Raw genomic sequence first — 26933 nt, forward strand, 5'->3', positions numbered from 1 at the left:
CTCAGTTTCCTTTACAGCAGGGAAAGGAATCCTGTGTTCTCCCAGTTGTTGGACTGCTACAGCTGTTGGTACTTGCAGTTCAACACCAAAGATGGATGATTTCCACCTCTGCTTTAGTGTTTAGTGTGCACTTACGCAGATGTAACCTTATGTTATCCCTTGGTCCCATTTGATGGGATGCTTATTATGTTGCCCCCTTAAAAAGAAGAAAGAATGGAGGTAACTTCTTGAGTGATCGATCCCAAGCCAGTCTTTGAAATAGGTCTGGGATGTTGGACTATGTCATACATCTATTAGCCTTGGGCTGATAGAAGTTAAACATCACCTAAAAGTCCAAAGGTTTTTCACCTGCTGAAAGCTGAAATAATACTAATTGTTTATTAGAAAGGTCATACAAGGCTGCACACAAGGAGCTGGCAAGTTGCAAACTTACATTGTGAAAAATGCCTAAAGTATTGTGCAGCAAGATATCTGGGGAAAGTGCACAGTACTACCTTTCCTCTAACACTAATAATCCCGATTAACACGCTAGCTGAAGCTGGTCAAAAACCAGCTTCGGCTAGCATGTTAATCGGGATTATTAGTGTTAGTTTTAATCTACTCTTGATTATGTGAAACTACCCTAAATGAAACAGAACATAGTCAACCAAATGGATCAACTCTTAGTGGGGGGCCAATACTGAATGGCATGTCGCACAAGGAGTGAGATATTCTAGGCAACAAGAGTTTTAAAGGCAAAAGACCACTTCTCTCCAAACCTGCACAGCAAGGTGACCTACAATCCTGTTCGTGCTTAGCTTTCTTTCCCAGCCAGCTTCAAATCCAGTTTGACAAGCTGAATGGAACCACACCTAAGTGTTCCACTTTTCACAGGCCAAGACTTTTTATGAGGCGCGAACAAACAGGCCCATTTCCCGACACTCCAGTTTCTTTATGACTCTGCTGCTGAAACAGTGTGAAACTGATGGCTTCCCATCTAATGATGGCACACAAGGCAAATAAAACTGGAAGAAAAGAAAAAAACACAGCAACAACAAAACAATACAAAAGCAGAAAATCCAACATCAGCTTCAACAGCGGTCTTCTTTTCTCCATACTTAGGATTGTTTTTATTGCACAGTCCTACAACCATTACAAACTCTCTAGTGTATAAAATTTTCTTGTTATTTGGGAGTTTTATTATTGCTTGTTCCTTCTGCTGCAAAACTGCATGCCGGTAGGAAGAAATGATTTATGATAAAATGCCCAAAAAGACATGGTGAACAAAGAAAGCAAGCAGTAGTATTCTTGCTAAGAGTTACTTCCAGGGATGTTTTTAAAGTTGTGAACTTCAAGCTCTGATTCCTATAGGAATGATAAGCATATTTCTATAGATTTTTAAAGAACAGCCCTAAAATATCAGCTAACGGAAAAAAGTGAATTTCTGTTCCAGTAAATGTATATGGCAAGGCAGAAACCCAGAATTCAAAGATAAACCCATCCCATGGGAGGATTCTAAAAGTATTATTACACTCATTCACATTCTTTCCTCTATCACACTCAAGGGAGTACACATATGGGATTGTCAAATAGCTGGGCACTAAGGGCCTGAACAGACAGGCCAAAATAAAGCTGCTCTGGGTCTCTTTGGAGGTATGCTGTTTAAATGACACACACATCTTAAGAGGCCAGAAGCTGCGCCAAAGCTGTGTTCCAGTCCTCAGGACCGGAGCATGGCTTTGGTACAGCTTCCAGCCTTTTAGGATGCATGCATCATTTAAACAGCATACCTCCAAAGAGACCCAAAGCAGCTTTATTTTGGCCTGTCTGTTCACGCCTTAAGATTCAAACCTACTTAGTGCCACTGAGTGTAACTACAGACTACAGATGGTGTTGAAATCCTAGGATGTGAAGAGCAATTCACTTTACAAAGCCAGAATGTCCTATGGAGTAGCCTCCTATAGCCCAGTTCTCTGGGTTCTGCCATAATCTAAGCAGGACAGGAATTGTTCACGCATTACCTCTTCCTTTCTTTAAAAAGAAACAACTTCTTTATTCATTTATTCATACCATTCATCCATATAGTTCATTATACTTCCTGACTGGCAGAGAGTCTGCCAGGTTTAGACAGGGGTCTTTCCCAGCCCTATTTGAAGATGCCAGGGTTGAACATGGAACCTTTTCTGCATACAAAGCATGTGCTCTGTCACCAAGTCTAGAAGCACTAGATCTGGGAATATTAAAGTCCAGCAACCCTATAAAATATACTATTTCTCATAAGACTACATATCACAGAATATGGGCTGGGGCACTCATATTCCAGATATAAATGAGAAAGGTTGTCTCCAGATCCTCCTCTCTGCTGCCTGGTAGCAGACCAAAGAAAGAGAAGGCGGTAGTAGGACCAGCAATTGAGTGCTTGTGGGTTGGGCATTTGGAAATCCCATTATTCTCTTGATGCAAAGAATGCTGAAAGGGAGGTTCCTTCAAATGTTTTGTGTGACTTCCTCCTGTATTGCTTAAGAAAATTTTTGGAGTGGTCAGTGGTTTGGTAAAGCAAGAATATCTTGATGATGATACTTAAGCTGCAGGAATGTCTGGATGATGTGCATGGCTATTGGTAGAGTGAACCTTACTCCAATAGTGGAGGCATTCAAGGAGTAGGAGTAGGGTAGCTAGAAAGGAACCAAGTTCATCCTCTCCACCTGGATTAAATACAAGCAACAGCAAAACATTAGCCACTCCCAAAGTTTGTTTGTTCCAATGAGCATCAATTTACCCAGATGGACAACTTTGAGGATTTTGCGACAATCAACTGCAATTGATGTGCCTCATCTTCTTCCTGAAGCTTCTGAACGCGACCTCAAATCTAATTCCAATAATTCCACTAGATTACCTGCCCACTCCTAGTGGATCTCACAAACTGCTCTCTTTTTCCCCCTCAAGTCTCTGGCCTAATTTCAAAAGTAGGGACCCAATCCAAGCTCCCAACAGATCTATTTTAATTTGTTCAATTTCTTTCCAGACACGGGATTGAAACATACCTGAGATCACACCCTTCTGCCCTGGATAAAAAACAAGTAATGTATTTCCTACCACCTCCTGGTTTCAGGTTCCCAACACTAATCTAGTTCAGAATCATACTCCACCCATAAGCTTGAAAGAAGTGTAAGAGAATATCTAGATAGCTTTTTCCTCTTTATACAAACACCATGTCAAGTTTAAAGAAAGAACAATCTACTGCCATTAAGATATCTTCAACACAAGTTTTGGAAGTGGACCATTTCAATGCTACCCCAAATCCAAATGATTTCTCCAGCAGACATAGGTTTGTTACCCCAGAAAGTGTGCTTGGTTCCTTCAGAGAAATTAGACTTAGAAGGCTTTGGCCTGATACAGACGGGCAAAAAATGCCAACCTGGGACCGCTTTAAGTGTTCCATAGGGCTGGGTGTCCATATGCACCCAGCCTTAATAATAGTGGCGCCCGTGCTGCACTCTAGGAGGCAGCTTCTTTTTAGGGAGCACATCAGTGCCACACGGTGTGGTTGGCACGGCCCCAACGAGGGGTAAAGACCGGCAGCATGGAGCCGCCCTTCGTATCCCCCCCCCCCAAGCCTTGTGTTAGCCTTCTTCAACTTGACACTCTCCATGGGTGCTGAACTGCAACCTCATAATTCCCAGGTTATGGAATGCTGCTCTGTGTCTATGCTATCAGTTGCTAGCTTCTACTACTGTGCTGCTTCACACAGTATTACCTGTAAAAATGCACAATTAGGAAAAACTTCTGGGCTACCATGTTTCCTGATAAGCTTTTCTTCAGTGAACAGACAGAATTTTCTGGGACAGTAGAGTCAAACCGGACTGCCAATGTCCACAGTAATGGACACTGAGTTACAACTTGTAACTCAAGAATATGCCAAATTAATGAATAAAAATTAATATATATATAAATGCTATGACCCATAACTGTGAGAGCTAAAATGGTGTAGTGGTTGCAGTGTTGGACTAGGACTCTGGAGACCATGGTTCAATTTCTCGCTCGGCCATGGAAACCCACAGGGTAACCTTGGGCAAGTCATATTCTCTCAGCTCGATATCCTCATAAATTGCAAACAACTTGAAGGCAAACAGCAACACTAACCTCTTACTGCACTCCAAAATGATACAGCCAGAAACAGGTACACTGTTGGACCTCCCTTTCATTGTTCATTTCAGAGTACATTTAGTGTGAACATCCAGTGAGTACATTTACTATGCCAATGTGGCATAGTGTTTTGAGCACTGGACTACTACTCTGGAGACCAGAGTTCGATTCCCAGCTCAGACATGAAACCCACTTGGTGTCCTTGGGTAAATCACATGCTCTCAGCATCAGGGAAAGGTAATACCAAACCTCCTCTGAACAAATGCCAAAAAAGACCTATGTTAGGGTTGCCATAAATTGGAAATGACTTGAAGGCAAACAATCACAACAAACATTCAGCACATCATGATAGGAAGCATAAAAATGCCAGTGTCCATGGTAATAAACCTCACGACTAATAATCAGGAAGATGACAGATGGATAAATGTACAACTTCTACACATGGACATGTCAGATTGCAGAGAAATAATACCTAATTAAATACAATGTATTGTGAAACAGCAGAAGTTATTCTGCGAGGTTTAACTTTCTCTAGTCTACTGCTTTAGGCCACACAGATTATTCCCCAATTTGCCTGGAAATATGTCCTGTTGTTCAATAGTCAAATCACTTCATCAGTTCTGTAACACTAGTGAGTATCTATGCTCCATTATACACAGTACATCTTCAAAAGGCTGTTGAACACACTAGAAAAGGAGTGCCATCAACTCTCATCCTTGTCCATGGAGCTGCTCTCTTCTTCTAGCAGTTGTTCGCCCTCTGGGTTCAAAACAGGGAGACGGTCCCCACACTGACTATTCCGGGCACAACGATAAAGATCCCTGGAGGAAAAAGTGACAGGGTGAAGATCCCTGCTAAAGGAGAACCAAAGACCAGAACAATGCTGGGGAATCATTGGCAATTCAGATGTTTAGAATTGCTGTTCTCACAATCCCTTACTGTTGGCTTAAGTGTATGGGAACTGAAGTCCAAAACAGCTGGAGAGCCAAAGGTTCCCATTTTTGGCCTAGAACCAACACCCCCCCCCCCCCCCATTCTCTGAATGGAAAAGTTCCATACCTGCCATGTTTCTGAGCAGTAACAACTGCATGTTGGAGGCTGCCATCAGGACAACACAGATGGACATGGACATGGCGAGACCGGCAAAGGACAGGCTGGGTGATTCGAGGCCAGGGCTCCTCTGATTTCCCAGCTCCACGGCGCAGGATTAGGAAGGAAAATCTCTCCTCCTTTTGTGGTAGGTTCTGGACACACATATTGGGGGAGGGGGGGAGGAAAACAGAGCTTATGAAAAGTACTGGCATGTCTTCCAGCCATCTTCCATTTCATTTCCAGTTGAAACCAACAAGTTAAAAGAGGGAAAGCTCCTGAAGCCATTTCAAATGACCCTACATTAACAAACAGTGAGCTAATGGATGATAGATGTGGCGATGAAAAAGTGCATAGTAGCACGTTGTTATCAATAGTCTTAGAATCTGATCCTTGATTGTTTTTAATGAGAAATGCCCGTGGTTGAACCTGGGCCCTTTGGGATGCTGCCTTGACAGTTATAAACCAACCCAGGCTATACCGTAATACAAAAAACACAGCCATTATCAAGGGATGAGAGAGGGAAAGCTGACATTCATCAGCTCTCCTGGGAAGCCAGCTGCTTCAGGCTTTGCCTCTCTACAAATGTCATTCCACAGTAATTTCACCTGACTGAGGAGTCATACAGAACTTAGAATCGGTGCCTTTGTTGTTGTTTTTTGTTTGTTTGTTTTCTTTCTCCTCCTTATCCCCTTTTCAGTTCATGCCATGTCTCTTTAGACTGTAAACTACAAATCAGCAAATGACTTGCCATTTTTAATTGATATGTAAACCTCTTTAAAAGCCTCTCAAGTTGCAGTGCAAAATGTAAAAGCTATGAATAAGTAATTGTATTTATTGTAAATAAGTACTGCCTATTATGAGCTTCGGCTGATACGCCAGCTGCATCCTTTCCTGGAAGCGAGGGACCTGGAAACGGTGGTGCATGCACTGGTAACCTCATGATTCAATTTCTGCAATGCACTCTACATAGGGCTACCCTTGTGCTTAGTAAGGAAACTTCAGTTAGTGCAGAACATGACAGCCAGGTTGGTTTCTGGCAAAGCCAGAAGTGATCACGTACTGTAATACCTACTTTAAAATCAGTCCACTGACTGCCCATTAGTTTCCGGGTGCAGTACAAGGTGTTGCTTATGACATTTAAAGCCCTAAATGGCTTGGGTCCAACCTATCTTAAGGACCACCTCCTTCCATATAATCCATCTGGCCGGGCCCCAGAGCACCTCCTCAGGAAGTGGCACGCCAGAGCACTTCTCTCGGATCTTCCTTTCAGCCCCAAGGGATGCCTAAGGCTCGCGGTTCCCTCTGTGCCCATCATGCTTGACGAGCTCCTCCAACTGCCCCATTGGCATGTACTGCAGTTAGGAGGGAGCCCTATGGATGGAAGTCTAGGCCTGACGGGCACAGCAGGAACCATGAGCCTTGGGCGTCCCTTGGGGTTGGAAGGAAGGTCCGAGAGCAGGGAACTAGTGTCGCTCTAGCGGGGGTAGTCTGGGGCTGGATGACTTCGCGGTCCCTTTCGGCTCCAGCCCTGCTGTTCCAGATCCCCCCGCAGATACCGAGGGCTGACTGTACAGGGAAGCCAAGGCAGGGAGACTTTATTGTCTCAACCAACCCAGAGTATTTATATCTCATGCTCTCAATCACAATGCTACAGAAGCTCCCTAACCTGAATACATAGAGATCTGATTAACTTCACCCTCTTTCCAAAGCTAAGTAGGACACTTACCCAACTGAAAGGCAAGGCATAATATGCCTGGATGAAGTTACACGGGAGAACACGGTTGGGTGTCAAAAGTGGACAGGGCAAGTGGTGTGGGCACTGAACAAAGAGGAAACAAAGTACAAAGTCAGTATAACAATGTTGTGCTAGTCTTCAGTCCCTTAGGCATTGGTGCTCTTCAGAAATAGTGTAAGCCTCATCTTCCACATATGCTATGCAACAAAAAAGCCTCTGCATCACTTTTGTTCCCCAGTCACTCTTAAACTGAGAACAAATTAGTGAAGGTTTAAATCCGACAAGCTTGGTCCAATAAACTAAGTTCTGTGTCCGCGTACATCTTTAATTTAACAACTCCAACATTTCTTAAACTCCTATTATAATCAAATACTTGACCATAGTTTAGGATTACAAGCCATGTAAGAACAGAAAAAGGGTTGCATACAATCAAACCTACAGTATCTATGCCAACATGTTCACACACTGGCCAAACACTTGTTTTTCAACAGCCTGCATCTGGACATGAATGCATCTGCATCCTCCCCCAAGTCTATTTTCAGCTTTTTTTTTTTACTCTTACCGGAGCAAATATATGAGGTTCTCGGGGATCATGAACTACTTTGTCTGTGCCCTGGACACAATGAGAAATAGAAAAAAGATGAATCATTACAATAGTCCTCCACATCTTCTCCACATTTCTTCTGTGCACCCACCCACCTGCCACCCACAGAGAGATCTCTGAGCCAGAAGCAACCTTTGGGCAAAATGCTGCAACATGTACAGAGGCTGTGTAAGTGAAAACAAAAAGTCTTCCAGTTGCTTAACCATCCAGGCAAATTAATAGGACTATCACGGAGAAAGCACCCCCTTCTTCATATCACCCCATGCACACATTAAGATGGAAGGAAATATACTCTTTCACCATAGGTAGGGTGGAACAGAAGAAACACTTCCTCCCAAATGAAATCCTCTTCTGAGAATTTATATAATTTGAAAGTTTAGAAAAGTTGCAGTGTGGAGAAAAATACTTAGAATCATAGAATCATAGAATAATAGAGTTGGAAGAGACTGCAAGGGTCATCCAGTCCAACCTCCTGCCATGCAGGAAATCCAAATCAAAGCATCCCCAATAGATGGCCATCCAGCCTCTGTTAAAAGGCCACCAAGGAGGGAGATTCCACTACACTCCGAGGGAGTGTGTTCCACTGTCAGACAGCCCTTACTGTCCGGAAGTTCTTCCTAATGTTGAGGTGGCATCGCTTCTCGAACTTTTGGCTAAGATCAAGCATTCTCTAAATGTATAATCTGTTCCTAATGTTGAGGTGGAATCTCTTTTGCTGTAGCTTGCATCCGTTGTTCCGGGTCCTAGTCTCCGGAGCAGCAGAAAGCAAGCTTGCTCCCTCCTCAATATGACATCGCTTCAAATATTTAAACAGGGCTATCATATCACCTCTTAACCTTCTCTTCTCCAGGCTAAACACCCCCAGCTTCCTAAGTCATTCCTGGGGGATGTTTAGCCTGGAGAAGAGAAGGTTAAGAGGTGATATGATAGCTCTATTTAAATATTTGAAGGGATGTCATACTTTTTTGGGGGGGGGGGGAATTCTCCAAGAGGGAAATTTATTTATTTAATTTATATCCTGTCTTTCCCCTAGTCCTGTGACTCAAGTCAGCTTCACAAAAGCTAAAACAGATGCAAATACAGAAATATTTATGAAACTCAAGGGTGCCTAGAGAAGAGATGGGCAACAATTGCTGGGGCTTCAAGGTCGCAGCACTCTGTCAGTTAAATATTTTGCCCCCAAATACAATTCAGCGGATGGCAATTATGCCTCCCCTTCTTCCCTATACTATTTTAGACACATGAGACACACATAGGTCAGAAAAGGCTACGTCTGTTTTTCACTACCTGAGTCCTGACCTTCCAATTATGGCAAAACTGCCCCCAACAGTACCTAGAGGGCATCTGGGGGAATTAAAAAAAATTAAAAACTGTGGGCCCTATGTTCCTGAACAAGCAGTAGTGTAGTATCTGCACACCCTAATAATTATATCCAGTCTTTCAAAAGAGCTTTGGGAATGGCATAAAACTTTCCTCAACATAAGAACAGAAGATTATGATGAACTATCTGCTGCATTTGCCTTTAGTACTATCATAATTTTATACCCTTATGTATTATTCCTGAGAACAAGTGTAATGTAGTGGTTTGACAACAAGATTAGGGTGATCTTGGACAAGTACTAAAACCTCTGTAATAGGTTCACCTTAAGAGTCATCATAAGTATGAAACAACTTGAAGGCACACATCAACAAATTATTCTTAGCACATCACAAATATATCAAGATGTCTCACCTTCAGTACAACATCTCGGGCCTCCATGAGCATTTGATGACCTTCCTTGGTACCGTTTTCTACCAGAACCTACAAAAGACAGAAAAGGGATGCCTGAAAAGCTACCCCTTACAAAAGAGAGAGGGATTCTAGTGTCATGGACTGCAAGAGAAAATGACTATGGCCTGTTACAGACCGCCCAAAAGGGGCGGTCTTGGGCCGCTGCCGGTTGCAGCGCGGAGGATTCGCAGCAGCCAAACGACGCAACTCCTCCGCACTGCAAAGAAGGAGCACGAAAATTGCGCTCCTTCTGGCAACCCGGAAGAGATGCCACAAGTGCCAAAGCGCGTACTCGCGGCATCACTTCCGGGCTGCGACGTGCGGATGCAAAGCATCCGCTACGTCAAAATGGCGGCGGCCATGTAGAAAGGCCACCGCCATTTGTTACGGACTCTGTCCATAATAGGAGTAGGGGCATCTAGAAGAGACGCCCCTTTTTCAAACTGGGACATCCTGAGGACGTCCGAAATGGTGGTGTGTAACGCGCCCCAGATTGTTATTACTATAGCACTATTACTGTGTACCGTGTTTTATGGAGTATAAGATCCTGGCTCAAGCAAGTTGAGTCTAAAACTCAACAAAGGGGAATCAGATTAGGAAAAGAAAGGTGTAAACAAGGAAAGCAGTATGTAGTTCTCTCTTAACGTCCGGTCCACAAACCACAAGAAGGGTACAATGATCTCACAGGAGGTCCACAAAAGTTTCCACCTTCTCCCCACAGCAGATCATTCATATTGACATTCTAGCCACAAAATGGTGGGAAGAAGCAGGAGAAATGTCTCTCCTCCCCCTCTGATGCCTCTGAGGGAAGATTTAACAGATGGTGTAATTGTTAATGGTTCAGATATTATTATTCACGTTCAGGTGATACTGTTATTGTTTTAAGTCTTGAGTTAACTTGGGGGCCTGCAGCAACACAGGTGTTCCCAACCTTTTTAACTTGTAGAGCTCTGATTTCTATGGTGAAGCCCCTAAGAGTCCTACACTATGTCTTACAAGTTAGTGATGTTTAGGAATATATATACGAATATATTCTTATTCTTTAATTTCATTCAATTTTTATTTCTTTCATTTTCCTGGAGAGGGCACGGAGCACATGGGAAGTGCATGTGGAGCCCTAAGAGCTCCTCGGAACACAGGTTGGGAACCCAATTTAAAGGAAGCCCCAGGTAAAGAAAATATTAAGAACCACTGATATAGATCATGGACATGAGGAAACAGAGATTAAACCACTAGAAAAACAAGTCCTTGCTTTGCAATCTGAGAGCAGGGCAGTGGAGGAGACACAAACAGCAAAACACATACCACTCCACCAAGTCAGGATAGATATATCACTTACTAGAAAGCTATCTGTCTTTCTCCAGAGGGTCTGCACTGTCTCCACTCTCTCAGAATAACTAGGAAGTTCATTAAGCGAGTAAGCTGATACCACAAGATCAAATTTCACCTGCAGATGAAACAGAGAAAGAACATACTGTATACACTCATGTATAAATCTAGAAATTTAGGTCAAAAAATTGACCCAAAAAAAACCCTGAGTCGACTTATCCACGGGTCAATGTAAGTACTGTATTTTAACTCTTATTTAAAAGAAGGAAACATCCCCTTGTCAAAGGCAATAGTATAATCTGTCCTGGAAGCACCAATCCCCTCATCCATCCAGCCTTAGGAGTGAGCGCAAAGAGCTACGTCTGCTGGAATTTTGTAAGTTCTCTGACATTGTTTTGCTTTGCATCATCTTTTAGATCCTTTGCTATATGCCCCTAAGTTTTACCCTCGATTTATCTATGGGTCATAGAAAAATCCATAATTTTGGCCCCAAAACTTGTCCTCGACTTATACATGAGGTCAACTTATAGTCGCATATATACGGTAAGTGGAGCCACAAAGTCTCAAATTATAAACATCGGGTCCTTTTAAAACTAAATATTTTGTCTGCATCAAGCACAGAAACAATCTGAGGCGAACTGAAATCTGAGACTGTTGGAGTGAGACTGGAGGCCATGTTCTGATCTTGGGAAGTTTCACTCCTTCAGCCCACCCTACTTGTTGTGAGGATACAATGGGGGTGTGGAGAAAGAGACCCCATGCCTATGGCCCTTAGCTCTTTGGAAGAAGGGAACAACAAACATTTACCATGGTCAAAAGAACCCCTGCTTAATGTTACACCAATTCCCCACATCTCTTACATTTCCTAAGCCAAAACTGAACACTTTTAGACTGAAATTAAAAATATTGCCTGGATCACTGTTAAAAAGTTATGGGATCATATGTTAAGACTTACAATCTCAAAAGGCTGTGGATTCATGTTTATAGACCCCAAAAAACTCTTCCGTCTATCTATACTCCAATAGAAAGTTGCAGATAGGTTTTCTGGGAAATGATGGCATCTACAGTGCTGTCCCAGGCATGGGGTATATTGACAGAAGCAGTCTAAGTATTTTGGATGAACCATTGATCCGGAGACTACTGCAGATAGCATTTCTCAGCTCTGCAGTATGAGGTGCCTTTGGATGGGACACAGCCAGGCTGAAAAGCTAGGTTTTCAAGGAGTGGCAATATCAGATGTAACTACAACAGACCTCCCTCACTATAATGATGATGCAGAATTTTGGCCATTATGTTTTACAAAGGCTATAAAAGAATTATTTAATAACCAAATGTGGACCACCTTCAGAAGACAGATGGGATGCAAGATGATGTGGAATTTAACTTAGCTGCAGGTATCTTGGGGTGCTCCACAAAGACAAATTAACAAAAAGGATGCAATCACCAGTACACTCCAGCACTGGCATCTCAGGCATTTGAATCATGGCTAACAAGACCCCATAGAGTTCAGATGCTTGTGAATAGAACCGCCACTGGGGAAAAGTTGTTTTTACCTTTGGTGATACAGGGAGGAACTGTCGGAAATAGACCCCAGGAAAGGATAGATTCTGGTCCTTGGACAAACCTGGGAAGAAGAAAAGTGCTAATAGTACCAACATGGGGAAGAAAGAAAGGCTTGGGGGAATTTTAATAAAATGGGACAATCCTGATGATGAAAACTGTAGTTTCGAAATGACTTTTTAAAATGTATGTGCTTTGAGGGCGGGGGTGAAGGAAAGGCATCTTTGGTCAGAGCCAGTTCAGCAGTATAATCATATCCCCATGAAATACCTCATCTCAAGCATATTGTGCAATTGGGTTAGCAGTTGCTTGCTTGTTTTTCCCTTTTAAAACAAGAACAATCCTCAGGGCTCTAAGTATGAAGATGTATGCAAAAGTAACAATGGGAGGGGGGTGGTAGAAAATCTGTATTGTAGCATAGCTATTTTTGCTTTTCTTATGAAAGCAGGAGCAGAATAAGGCAGGATAAGGCATTAGATTTAATTTTGGCTTTCGACAACACAGATGTGTCCAGATGATGCAGCGCCAAAGGAGCACTGAAAAGCTGCAGCTCTGGCATCCTTTCTGTGGCACAAAAAGGCCAGATCAGGGCCACAGCATGTAGTTGCCATGGCCCTGATCCAGTGAAGAAAGAAGCAGCTGTAGGCCACCCCTTAGGGGTGGTCTATTCAGCCCCACAGTCACTAAGAAGAGCCGGGGAACACAAAATCTGAAAAACCATATAGTCCCATAGAAATTTTATCTCAGTATACTACTTTCAGAGGCATGTCTGGCACAGATAAAAGACAGTTCCAAATTATGGAACTCCCTTGCTAGGCTAGCCTCCTCCCTGCTGTCCTGCCTTTGTCAAAGACGTCTCTGGCCCGGAAGGCTTTCTGTGCCTCCCCACCTGGTTACAGTCAGATGTTCCAAACTTTTAAACAGATTACTTAGTAATAGTAGTATAATGTTTTAAAATGGTTTTCATCATTTTATACCGAAATGATATAATTAATTTACCTTCCATTTTATTATGTGGATTTTATTGTATTTTTACTACAGTCTTTTTAACTGCATTGGTAGCTGCCATGGATCTTAACTCTGGAAGAAAGGTGGAATATTAATCAAGGAAGTACATGAAATAACCAACAAAACAATCCACAAAGAAATGCTGTTCAACGAATAGTAATATAATTATGTGCCTGATGTTTAAAAGGTAGGAAGGAAATCCTGTTTTATTGGGATAGGATGATTCCTATACATTGGCTCAACAAGGAAGACAAAATGCAATGATGCACATTGTGGTATTGTAATGCCTTGTGCTACCATTTCACTAGGAACAAATTTATTATTATTAAGACACATCTGACATCTATGAAGGAATCTGTCAGTTTTATGTATGGAAGTACAACACTATTATTATGAATTTCACAGGACAAAATATGGCAGCTGGTTGAGACTGCTGGATGATGCAACGTCTGGTAAGGCTGCAGCATGGGTGACAGACGTAGTGTCCATGTCACACCACTTGGAGCACATACCCAGGATGACTCAACAGGTGTGATGCAAGAGGCAGAAGCAAGGGGCAATTGCAGGCACCTGTGAAGGAGACTGTGCCATGGTCAACGTGTATAAATATAGGCATGACACTAAGGACAATGTGGGTTATTGATTAGTAGTGGTTGGTTGGTTGTCATGTGTATAGTGCTGTATATACATAGTAGTAAAGTTCTGTAAATAGAACTTGGAGACTGAATATTTATTTAGCACCTTGTGCAGTGGTAGGTACTGGCAACATTGCAGAGCTCAGCAAAGAAGGAGCACAAATGATTAATAGTGAAAGTGCATAGTTCTGATAGAATCAGAGAGAAGAAAAATAGAGCAGTCAAGAGTCCAAAGTTTGGCATACCCACTTCACAGTCCTGACTCTCACCTTTCATCAGATTTTCAGCCAAATCCAACATGGAAGCCGAGTGGTCAATATTCATATATTCATTGATTGTCTTACCCCAGATACTATGAGCTGCCCTAAGGTGAAAGAGGTGGATTGGGGGTGAAAGAAGAGGCAGCAAGATTACTCAACTACATACTGCATTTTGCAGTAGAGCTGCTAGGACTCCCAATAATTACTTTCTCCCTGCCTCCCTCCGAGAAATGTCCTGCCACTATTGCAGAATCAATGCTCCATTATAATCCTGTGATTTCTCACCAGCTGACAGCGCCGGTACCAGAGCCAAAATCCAACAGGGTGCGAGGCTGAAAATCTGGGACTCTCTTCTGGATCTGAAGGGGTAAAAATGAAGAAGAAAATATGGTGTTAGCTTCTGAAGCTACACTATTGATTTCAAACATTAAGGGGCTCAGCTTCTAGACTTAGAAACACTTAAGGAACCAGCTACATATAAAAACCAAGATACTACAAGCCTTACAAGAAGCAGACTTTTCTTCATATCTAAAAAGCCAATCATTCCAAAGATAAAGGGTCACTTCAGCCTGAGCTAGGCTTCTTACTGTCAGTTTTAAGTTGTGGTAACACAGACGTATGTCAACATCAGGGAGCCTATGGTCTTCCAGATTTTGTTGGGACTGAAAACTATTATCAGTGGTGTAACAACATCCAAAATCAACAGTGATATCTTTACTAAGCAAATCAAAATGCACAAAATACATGCTGCAAGCTTTCAAAGCTCCACTGGCTTGTTCATTAGCCCTCCCTCCGTGATAACTGTCATCCTTCGGCCTGTGAGGGAGTGACCAGGCAGGCCCAGCTCCACCAGGGCTAGCCTGAAGAGAGCCCTTCCTCCAGTCCATCTGCCTTGGGGTCCAGGCTTCAGAGGGAGAGAATAACCACTGGACCTGATCCCCTTCTCCACCACCATTCCCTTCTCCTTTTGTCTCACGTCTTTTTAGATTGTAAGCCTGAGGGCAGGGAACCATCTGATTAAAAATAATAATTGTAAGCCACTCTGATAGCCTTTAGGGTTGAAGGGCGGGGTATAACTACATAAGTAAATAATAATAATAAATAAGTGTGTTAAAAATCATGCAGGAGAAAGAACAATATGACAGTGCTAGTCACAGGCCTGCATTTTGTCCAGATGCTGCTGCTGTTGCTGTTGCTCTCAGTTAAGATGGTATGGAGGGATATCCATGCAGGAAGGATTTGCAACATGCATTTTGTGCATTTTGGCTGGCCCAATAAAGGCATCGTTGTGGATTCTGGATGCTATTGTACTTTGTTATATGGCCAACACAGCTACCCCTGGATATGTTTTCTTATCCATGGTGTCAGCAGAAGTAGCCTGTCAGTATCTAGAGAACTGAGATTTCCCCACCATTGGTGTGCAAGATTTGACAGCTCATTTGCAACTGATGCAAGACTCAATATAGATTCCACTGCGACATGTGTTCCATTATTGTTCTTAATGTTCTTAATAATGCTGGTCTACTTACAAGATTGCAGTAAGCACTGCTGAAATAAACAGTTTGAACATTTGGAAACAACTTAAGGAAACCAAGTAAAAGGCAATCAAAACTACTTTTTCTGTTTTACTAGACTGAAATGTTAATGTTTGTCAAAAGGCCACCAGGAAAACCCCGTTATGGCATGAGATGAGAGTTATATTTAAATTGAGATATGAGCTCCATATTTAGATACTGCATGAGGCATAGGGCTGGATAGCCCAAGTATTTGCCAGTTATAACTCCTTAAAAATATTGCAAGCCCTTGACACATGAGTACCATGTTAAAACAGTAACTCACCTCATGTAAAGCTCGGTACACTGCTGCAAATATTCCATCCATCCGGGCTGCCATGTACAGAAAGCTGAGTTCTTCAGTGTAGCTTGGAAGAACAAGCCAGAAGCAGTCAGTTGTGGGTGTGTGTGTGTGAAAACAAAGATTGGAAGGCATATCATAAAGGACTAAGAAAAGGTTTCCCATTCTATAAAGATGCATAAGTTACATTATGAGCACCGCCATCTATGTACCGGTATCCCTCCGTTACAATCAGAACCATAAATAATTAAAAACAGCAATGTTATCAATTAAATTGGAATTTTCTGAATAAAAGGAGGCAAATTCACTAACATTTTTTAATGAGGGTGACTGACTAAAGCTGAAATGTTCAGCATTAATTTAATTCCAGAACTAAGTTATAAATAGCTGCTTTATTAAACAAGGGAATGAAGATCCTGAAATGTTACATTTCCCAGTTGGTTCTTGGAGTTTTACAAAACTATTTCTTGTTTATCACTGGGCCTTCAGTGTTGGGTTATTCAGGTCATATAATCCTAACAGAGAGATAAAAGTGAGGTAACGAAATCAGATCATGAGGGAGAGAGAAAGTATAAGTAAAAGAGGCATTTCTGGTGGGGTAGAGGTGAAATGTTTTCAAAAATTAATGCAACTGTTTCCTTCTCTTCTCAGTTCAAAAGACAGACAAGAAGGAGAGGCAGAATTTTGATATACAGATATTTAGTGGAGATTCAAATGGCAATTTAACATAACCTTAATATTAATTGCTCCCATTTTAATGGAAACATAATTAATTAATGTTTTTAATTTAATAATAATTAAGACATCAGTCATTTTTTACTAACTGCTCCATCTTTGGTTAAAATTGTTTGTTGATATGTTTGTTATTTAAATAGTTTCTGACTTATGATAACCCTAAGGCTTTTTCATAGGGTTTTCTGGGGCTGAGTGTGTGTGATTTGCTCAAAGTCACCCAATGAGTTTCCATGGTTGCCTGGGGATTCGAACCCTGTTCTCTAGGGTTGAAGTCTAATGCTCAAACCATTACACCAAACTGCCTCAGGCCAAATCTGATTCCACCTTTCCAGAACCACAGTCATGGGTAGCTTGCAGTCCAAAAGGGTGAGGCTTCCACCTGAAATGGTGAAGGGAGGTGACTCATTCCCTATTTGGACCATAAGCTGGTAGTGATCTTGGCATTTTAACTGAGAAAGAGCAAGAATAAATTTCTAACCTTTACAGTTGTTACAGCTGGGGAAAGCCTGAATCAGTACAGGCAATGATGGTAACAGTATGGAGAAACTATGGACTCATTTAAATTACAGCAGATGAGTGAGAGACCATTTGCTTCCTGCATGGTATAAATACCCTAAAGGGACCATATCCCATCTGATCTTGGAAGTTAAGCAGAACCAGCCCTGGTTAGTATTTGAATGAGAGATTGCCAATGAATATCAGGTGCTGTATGCTATATTTCAGAGGAAGGAACTGATAAAACCAGCTCTGAGTTCTCCTTGTGTAAGAAAACCCTATGAAATTCATGGGGTCACCATAAATCAAAATGCAACTTGAGGACACATAGACACACACATCCCACAGTGTAAGATTCTTTGGTAAAAATGCAGATCACAGAACAGCAAATTCAGGGTATGTGAAAATAGATCCATTACCATCTTACCATGACGGGGGGGCATGTATCTTGCATCCTCTTTTCAGACGCAGACCTTGTTTTTTGTGGGGGGAGGCCTCCAGGAACATGAAATGAGCCCTGGGTATCTAAAGTTGCCCCAAATGGCCTATCACCCCTGCCCAAGGCTGTCCATTGTCCATTCTTTATGTAAATATAGTAGTAAACAATTATGGCGAATAGACTACTATGAAGCAGACCATGTAATGTACATGCTTAGAAGTTAGAAGAACACAAAATGACATGAGAGGCAGCTGTATGAAATAAAGGGCTTTGCAAACTAATCTGCACTCAGTGAGCAAAGTGGGAATATAATATTTGGACCAAATCTTCACTGGGAATCAGTATTTGGGTTCTAGAACAGTTGACAAGGCACTCACTTCAACGCCTCCCAGTGGTAAGTTGTTTTACGGATGACATTCATTACCTTCTTCTGTAACTTCTTCTCATCAGCTTCACTCAGTGCATCTGACAGACAGAACATGATGCATTATTTTATTTATTACATCTTCCTCTAAAGAAGTCAGGTTAGCAAGCATTATAACTCTTACTGCACTCTTATAACCACCTCTCAATGGCTGCATCCGCACTGCAAAAATAATTCAGTTTGACAACACTTTAACTGCCATGGTTCAGTGCTAAGCAATCCTGGGAACTGTAGTTCTGTGAGACAATTAACCTTCTTTGGCCTGAAATAGATGGGCTAAATAGAGAAGCTTCCAGTCGCTTTGGGGGCATGGTGTTTAGACACCTCGTGACCCTGATGCAGCCAGAAGCTGCTCCGAGACTACCTAAGGAAGCCCAAAGCCACTGGCAAAAGGAGTGGATTTAACCGACTCCTGCCAGCAGTCTGTTCGGGACCATGGCAGCAGCCTGCTTCAGGAGTGGGCTGTCCAGCCTCCACAGTCTCAGGTTGATCAGGACCGGAGCGGCTTCTGGCCACTCCTTTTGGCCCTTCTGCTTCGCCTCTATGTCAGAGAGCTCTAGTACAACAAGAAACTATAGTTCCTAGAATTCCACAATATTGTGACAAGGCAATTAAAGCAGTATCAAAATGGATTATTTCTGCAGTCTGTATGCAGGCTACATCAGTTGAGGTTTACAGAATATGGTTGGACCAAGATTACAAAATGTGAGCTTCATGGCTGAGTGTGGTATTTGAACATAAACTGATTCAAATCCAGTGCTCTAATAGTGCAAATCCTTGAATTCCTTGCTACTGACTATGGTGTGTGGGGCTACTAGTAAGTCACTGAAGTACAATGACTTCTGTTATTATGTATTTTGTAGATTATACACCATTGGCAGGTTTTATATATTTTATTGATTTGATTATTGTATGTACAGCACTGTGTACATTTACAGCGCTATAGAAATAAACTAAATAATAATAATGTACACCTGCACTACTGATTAAAATATCACATCAACTCTCCCTTGGACACAAGCCCTCTTTTAACTGTTGTGATACAAGCCACAATCAGGAAAGATGTTTTTTCATCAGATTTCTAATATAAGCCCCCAACCCACTCCACTAATATAAAAGCACAGCAATCCTCAAATTTGGGCTGGCCTTCGCATGCGGTTTATTCTTTGTGGTTGCAAAAGGCTCCCCAGCAGTCACCATTCTCTAACCTGTGGTTCAACTAGGCCATTTAAAAACCCATTTACTTGCCCTGGGGAGAAATTCAGATGATCACCAACAGTATGTAGACACCTCCCCTAATCACGGAGGGTGTCTTCTCTCCACTTACCCCACAAACCCACTCACCCTTCTGATGGGCCTGGGCCCTTAGCTGCTGTTCCACCCACTCTGCTTTCTTGCGCAGGTCCACTGTCTCTATGGGTCGTTTGCGGCTCCATAGATAGTTGGTGAGAGCCTTGGTTTGCTTGTCCAAATTACGCAAGGAGGATTCTGGGAGAAGAAATATCAGTCAGATTGGAGGAATCATTACCACTCCCGCTCTGAAACATAACATGCCTTCTTATTTTAATACTGTGCATGCACTGCCCTCAAACTAAAGATGCTTCATATCTAGGATAGAAAGAAGGTAAGATATGTTCTAATGATCCCTTACTGGATGCAGCAGAGCAAAAAGGGTTCTAACCGTCCTAATTGCTTAATAACAGGGCTGGGTTAAAAAACAGGTGTTTGGTCATTGTTCATTTAAAAAAAACACCTTTTTTTGGTTTAAACTTTTTTTAAAAAAGATGAGGAAGTTGCATCAATATTTTAGTGAAAAAAATGAATCCTATTTATTATATGAATATTATAAAACATTATTTTGTATGTTACAGAGTTTGATCAACCACTTTTTAATGTTTCCTAACATTAAAAATCCAACGTTATTAAGTTTTAATATGGTCTACGTCTTTCAATAAAAATGTGGGAATTATATTAACAAGTTGGTAGCCTATATATAGGAATACAGGACTACACCATTATAGGACTACATCAGAAAATTAAGTAGTAAAATACAATTCAGAGTTATGGCCACTAGCTTAAATAAACAATTGTTCTTTAAAAAGTACTCCTTTAAAGCAAGTTGTTTTGGTTGAGCTTATGGAAACAGAACTATTTGTTTCTGAGTGGCATTTCTTGTACTATAAAATAAAGTGATTTTAAAAAAGCCATTGCCACTCCATATTGGTCTAACAATGAACACCTGCCAATAATCTGTTCAAGTTAAAATGTTTTAAATTAATTACTGCTGCTTCAGTAAGTGTGTAGGAAAATAGTAGTACTAGCCAGACTATCTATGTATCTATCTTTGAATAATCAATTTAAAAGACAGGAGTGGATTTTTTTAAGTCATTTGGTTTAAACTAGCCAACCCACCTAATAATTTCAACAAAGGGGGACATGATTCATATTTCTGTACAACCCATAATTCCAGAAAAGGAGGGCTTTCAGTCTACACAACCCACAACTGCCTGACACCCCAGAGATCCATATTCCATGAATTTTACTCACGGGCTACCAGAAATTGAGCTGCCTCTACCAACTTGGGTGGAAGACTGACACTATTGAGGTGGACAATGCCTGGGTGCTTGCGGTGTGGAACTTTATCCAAGAAACTGGATGTGTTATCTACCCTGGAGACCTTGGGAACGACTGTAGCCAGGCCCTGAGGGAAGAAAGGTGGAGGGGAAAGTTAGCCATGATATACCAAGTGTATCAAAAAGACAAAAACATAGGTAGGCAGAAACTAATAATCATAGGGAACAAGCACGATTTAAGCTTGCACTGAGAGGAATGGGGAAGTCACAACATCAGATTGTCCTCATGGACACCCTGTACTCAGGACAAGAGGTGACTGTTAGAACAGAATCCAGAGAAACAGAATGGTCCCCAAACAGCAAAGGAGTCAGGCAAGGCTGCATACTATCATCTTATCTATTGAACCTGTATGCAGAAAACGTGGGACACAGAGCAGGCTTAGATTCAGAGCTAGGAGTGAAGATAGGAGGAAGGAATATTAATAAGGTAAAATATGCAGATGACACAATACCACCAGAAGAAACCAAGTCCTGGAGCAATTATTTACAAAGGTCCAGGAGGAAAGTGCCAAGATAGGATTAATGTTGAACATTTAAAAAAAAACCCAAAATAATGACTATGGAAGATCTATAAGAATTCCCCCTCGATAATTAGAAAATTGAAATAGTCAGAGTTCCCATACCTTGATTTAAATACTGATCAGAATGGAGACTGCAGTAAAAATTAAGACTAGGATTGGTAAAGGCAGCTATGAAAGAAATGTGCAAATTATGAAGTGTAAAACATAATTCCGAACACTAAAGTGAGGATAGTCCAAGCCACTGTATTCCCCGTCGCCATGTAAAGATGTGAGAGCTGGACAGTGAAAAGTGATGGGATGGAAATAAGCGCATGTAGTGTTGGAGAAAAGTACAGAGAATACAGTGGATGGCCAAGATCATCTTGAAGAAAAATGAGTAATTAGAAAAAACAATGATGCTAGGAAAGGCGGAAGGCAGTAGAAAGAAAGGAAGACCACATGCCAGGCGGATAGACTCAATCAGGAAAGGCATAGGCGTGCAGGTCCTGAGGAAAGAGGCTGAGGACAGAGAGACTTAGGCCTGTTACAGACAGCCAAAATAAAGCTGCTTCGAGTCACAGTGGAGGTATGGTGTTTCAATGATGCATGCGTCCTAAGAGTCCAGAAGCCACACCAAAGCCACGGTCCAGTCCTTAGGGCTGGAGCGTGGCTTTGGTACGACTTCTGGACTCTTAGGAAGCATGCATCATTGAAACAACATACCTCCACTGTGACTCAAAGCAGCTTTATTTTGGCTGTCTGTAACAGGCCTTAGTAGATTATCGCACTGCACTCTTAAAACGCTGCTAGGTCACTTCAACTGCTTTGCCTCCTGTTGCAGTTTGGGGTTTGTAGTTCAGTGAGGCTTAAGGTGAATATTCTAAATGCCCCTTCCTAAACTACAAGTCCCAGAATGCAACAGAAGGCAGCCAGAGAAGTTAAAGCAGCTAACAACAACAACAAGAAGATCCAAGGCACTGAGAAAATATATTAAAGAATAAAACTGCTAAGCTTTGATTGTGTATTCCTGCATGACACAGCCATGGTAGTCTCTTCCAGTACTAACCACATGAATCCACTGAATTCAGATCTGGATACTATCATATTTGATAACTGAGGTTCAAACCAACCCTGGCCTGGTTGAGTCTCCCTTATCCAAAATGCTTGGGTCAAGAACTGCTGTGGATTCTGGATTTAGGGATATCTGCACATATCAAATGAGTTATCTCAAGTCTAAAGTGTACATCCCATATAGACCTTAAACACATTGCCCAAAGATAATTTTATACTCAGTATTTCTAATAACTTTGTACACTGAACCATCAGAAAGCAAAAGTGTCACTAACTCAGCCATTCATGATTAAAAGTACGCAAGGGGATCTTGTACCAGCTTTGAGACTAACCTGGGTCACACTGCAGAAATAATCCAGTTTGAGACCACTTTAACTGCCCTGGCTCAGTGCTAGAGGATCTTGGGAATTGTAGTTTATTGAGGCACCAGAGCTGACAGAGAAGGCTAAATGTCTCACAAAACTACAGTTCCCAGAATTCCCTAGCATAGAGCCAGAGCAGTTAAAGAGGTCTCAAACTGGATTATTTCTGCAGTGTGTTTTGGACCCTAAACCAACGCTCAAACCATTATGCCACACTGTCGTAGAGAATTCAAGAATAGCATTTATCCAATCTTCAGGCCAAGATTAAGGAGCGAAAACCACAGAATATCTTAACGAAGAGGAACAGACAGCCTGAGATCTTCTAGAGAAGTGGTCCCCAAATTGCAGCCTTCAAGAGGTTTTGGACTTCATCTCCCAGAAGCCTCAGCCACGTTGCCCAAAGATGTGGGATTCTGGGAGCTGAAGTCCAAAATCCCTTAAAGAGCACACTTTAATAACACACAACTTTAACAACGCGACGCACAAAAAATGAGGGCAATACTGGAAGAAAACGTCACCCTGAAAGCCAAAGAAACATCAGGAAAGGCGCCTCTTTTCAAGCCCCTGGTCGCCGCCATCTTGGAAAGGACGGTTTTTCCTCACGGCGCAGGCGCAGAAGCGATCGCAAGTCGTTCCCTAGGGGGCCTCCAAGCCGCCATCTTGGGAAGGGATTCCGCGGCGGAACAGCAGCGCGCATGCGCGGCCTCTCTGCGGCGCCAAGGTTCTTTCGTCCATTCCCTTCGCGTCTTCTCGAGTTTGGCGGGTGGCCGGGGCTTGAGTGAAAGACAGCAGTAGCGATCGCCATCTTGTTTACCCATAATGCATCATTTCAAAATGGAGTCTGTTATGCCATGTTAGGAGCCTTGCTTATTTTTTTGGAGCTGGTTTATGACTCCCATCATGGCATTATTAGCTCCTCAAGTGGTCACAGAAGCACTGAGATGAGTAACATGAAAGGAAAAGCTCACACCGTCTCACACTTGGGCTGCATCCACACTGCTGAAATAATCCAGTTTGATCCCACTTTAACTACTAGTGCTCAGTTATAACAGACATCAAAGGACATCAGAGACTGAGACCCAAATAAGATGGAAAATACAGGGTTTATTTTCCAGCCTGCTGTGTCCCGGGGGAAATTGTTCATTTATTTAGTTATTTTATTTATGGTATTTCTACCCCGCCCTTCAGCCTCAAAGGCTCTCAGAGCGACTTACAATTATTATTGTTTTTAATTACACGGTTCCATGCCCTCAGGCTTACAATCTAAAAAGACATGAGAGAAAAGGAGAAGGGAATGGTGGTGGGGAAGGGGATCCAAATCTTGGGCCTCGATTGCTATGGGAGAATGGGGCTCTACAGATTGGCAGGAAGGGGCGATGAGATGCCGTCCCTTTTTCTACCCTGGAAGCAGGCCGCGGCAACCACACCCTGCGGTCTGCGCACAGAACAAAAAGAAGCTGTAGAATGGGCACCATAACTGCTGCGGCACGACATGATGCCTCATGCACAGCACTGTTTGGGCGCTGCACACGAAGGAAGTCATCATGGCGCACCCCCTGTAAAGGGGTGCGCCAAGATAGCGCCCTGGCAGAGGAAGAAGAGCTCGGAATTTGTGAATGCTCAGCCCTTCTTCAGCCCTACTCTGCAGTCAGGCTGGCTCAAAGAGCCAGTCTCTACTGACTCAAGGATATGACAGCCCACTGAAAAGGTGGCACTAAGGAGCTGTTCAGACAGCCCTGAAGGGGTGGCATGGAGCCGCCCCGTTTCAGCCAGATTGGGACTGCAGTAGCCGCATGCCACGGCCCCGATCTGGCCTTTCCAGGGCGTGAAAAGGGGCCACAAAAATTGCCTCTTTTTTGCACCCTTTCCAAGGTGCGATAGATGTGGCACCACAGCTATATGGCGCTCCTGTGGCACTGCATTGTGCAGATGCAGTGCCAGAGGAGTGCCGTGTCACAGTGCACTATGCGGTGCGGCACACGGTGCCATGGCGCGCTAGGGTCAAAGTTGTGTCACATGGACACAATGCCCCAACTTCACCCCCAGGCCAGCCTTAAGGGCCAGTCTCCACAAGGACTAAGTCTTTACTTTCCCCTTGCTACCATGCATCACAAAACACATTCCCTGGTAAGTATGGGGCCATTCCTTATGCAAAAATTGGCCTGGGGGGGGGGGGGGGCTCTATAAGTATAGCTGGCCTGGAGATAGGTAAAGAAAATTTTGAAATTACCTGTTCTTGTATGGAAGGACAAAATTAGTTAAAACTGACAGCCCTGATCAATTGTAAATAAATAGGGTGATGAGAAAGTTTCCATTCATTGCATGATAAGGGGTGTTTCTAATTGTTCATGTTACTAAGACATTGAGAATATCATGGATCTGTTGGGAAAGGGTGGTGTAGTTCTGGTAGAACATGGGTGGACAGGACTTTCAGAGAGTTAAGTACCATTTCTGTTGCAGATTTTCAGTTTTTTCTAATGATTCTCATCAAAAACCTTTGACAAGTCATCTTTCTTGGCATTTCTCCCAGGCTTTCCCAAAGCTACTGTGTATTAGTCCTACACATCTGGAGGGCTACATGTCGCAGAAGTTTTGGGAAGGCACAGGAATGGGGAGTGTGGGAACATCATGTATGACTGAGAGATGCCCAGCTGGTGTGGCAGTATTTGACCAAGTACTATTGGCAGTATTTGACCAAGTACAGCAGTAGCGAATCTCCTGGTGTTCTCTAATACTTTGAAGTACATCTGCAGTACTACAGACTGAACAATTCTGAGAACTGACTTCTGTTGTGAAGACGTCACACAGCATGTGTTTCCCCATAGATCTGTTTGGGAGTATTAAGCTGTTCTGGCAAGCTGAAAAGGTAGAAGCTTCAAGAGGTCCTGGGTATTTTTCTGAAGGTCACAAGTGTGAACAGACATTTGTGAGATAGATAAATTTTGTGTGTGAATATAACACAAAGTAGTGATAACGTTAATGGAGCATGGTTGTCAGAAAAATTGTTCACATTGCATTGGGGGGGAGGAAATGTTGCCACCTCCCTTAGGTTCCACATAGGGATGTAAATATGTTGAGTGCTTCATCCTCACAAATGATGACAACTATTTTTAACAAATTTTCTCCCAGACCCAGAGAAAAGAAATATTCTCATCCAGTATTCTCACCTGTTACTTACATATCCCAAAGTGTTTCCAGAAATTGTTCTGTGCAGAAATCCAAGTGGGAGTTTCATGCAAAAATCCCACTTTTTTTCAGATATCCATTGTGTGTGTTTGAGTGTGTGTGTGTGTTAAAAAAAGCAGACTTGGACACATAAAAACACTATTGCCTTTGGTGCGTGATTGCTTATTAGTGGACAGAACAATGCAGTCTTACACAAAAAGGTGGCTTTTTGTGCAAGATTGCTGGTTGTTGTGCAAAAAACCAGTATTTTAGCATACACACACACACACACACACAGAGAGAGAGAGAGAGAGAGAGAGAGAGAGAGAAACACATGATTATTGGAAAACACTTTTGCACAAAAAACTTAACATTTTAACGCAAAGAGCCCATGTGGATTTCTGTGCAGAATAATGGACCAGAATCTAATTTAGTTTAAGATTGGACTGAAACATAAAAACATCCAGAAATTCTTTTAAAATATAATTTTAATATAAAGATGCCAGGTTTTTTTAAAAAAACACAATGTGGGGAAAAACTAACTGAATCCAGGCAAAAGGCTTAGCTCTGAAACGCCTGAGTTTGAATCCCTTTGAATTCCATCATTTTTAATGTACTTGGTTAATTTAATTTTTATTGTTTTTTGTGGGGTTTTCAGATGTTTCAGATGCTGGTGAAACATGAGGAAAAAACTCTTCTAGAACATGGCCACATAGCCCAAAAACCACACAAAAAACTGGATGCCGGCCATGAAAGCCTTCGACCCCACATTAATTTTTATTCTTTTGCAATCTTTTCTTTTAGAGCAGCTTCACATCCTTGGAATCCCTGTACCTTTTGGATATGGTCATTCAATTAGCTTTTTTATTTTTTAAAGAACTTGCAAATTTCTTCATCGGTGCAAAATAAGATATTTGTTTATTTATTTATTTAAAAATTAGACTGAAGTATACGGATATTTAATTTGTCCAACCCTATAACTCACTGACATGATTTGAATGTGAAACCTGCAAACGTTCTTCATGCACCTTTGCTGGAGGACAGAATTTTAGTGAACCTGTTGCAGAAATATCTGTTATCAATGATTTGTATGACTATTTTATGCTGTAGTTGCAAACAGGGGACAGAAAGCCATG

At 42.2% G+C, this 26933-nt stretch overlaps 1 protein-coding gene across 1 annotated transcript; it reads right to left on the reverse strand.

Annotated features, from left to right (window-relative positions):
• Positions 1-1775: 1775 nt before the first annotated feature.
• Positions 1776-23249, reverse strand: LOC149303915 (ribosome assembly protein METTL17, mitochondrial-like). The gene is made up of 14 exons (XM_089480218.1): positions 23151-23249; positions 20614-20767; positions 19411-19554; positions 18020-18107; positions 15959-16040; positions 14405-14478; positions 14129-14223; positions 12210-12280; positions 10667-10774; positions 9289-9357; positions 7515-7565; positions 6944-7036; positions 5185-5369; positions 1776-4946 (listed from the first exon to the last, which is right to left on the reverse strand). The coding sequence occupies exons 1-14, from the start codon at positions 23208-23210 to the stop codon at positions 4829-4831; spliced, it is 1392 nt and encodes a 463-aa protein (XP_089336344.1). The 5' UTR covers positions 23211-23249; the 3' UTR covers positions 1776-4828.
• Positions 23250-26933: the final 3684 nt, after the last annotated feature.

The sequence above is a fragment of the Sceloporus occidentalis genome, unplaced genomic scaffold (genome assembly GCF_023333645.1).
Source record: "Sceloporus occidentalis isolate IW3139 unplaced genomic scaffold, rSceOcc1.0.p SCAF_14, whole genome shotgun sequence".
Taxonomy (NCBI): domain Eukaryota; kingdom Metazoa; phylum Chordata; class Lepidosauria; order Squamata; family Phrynosomatidae; genus Sceloporus; species Sceloporus occidentalis.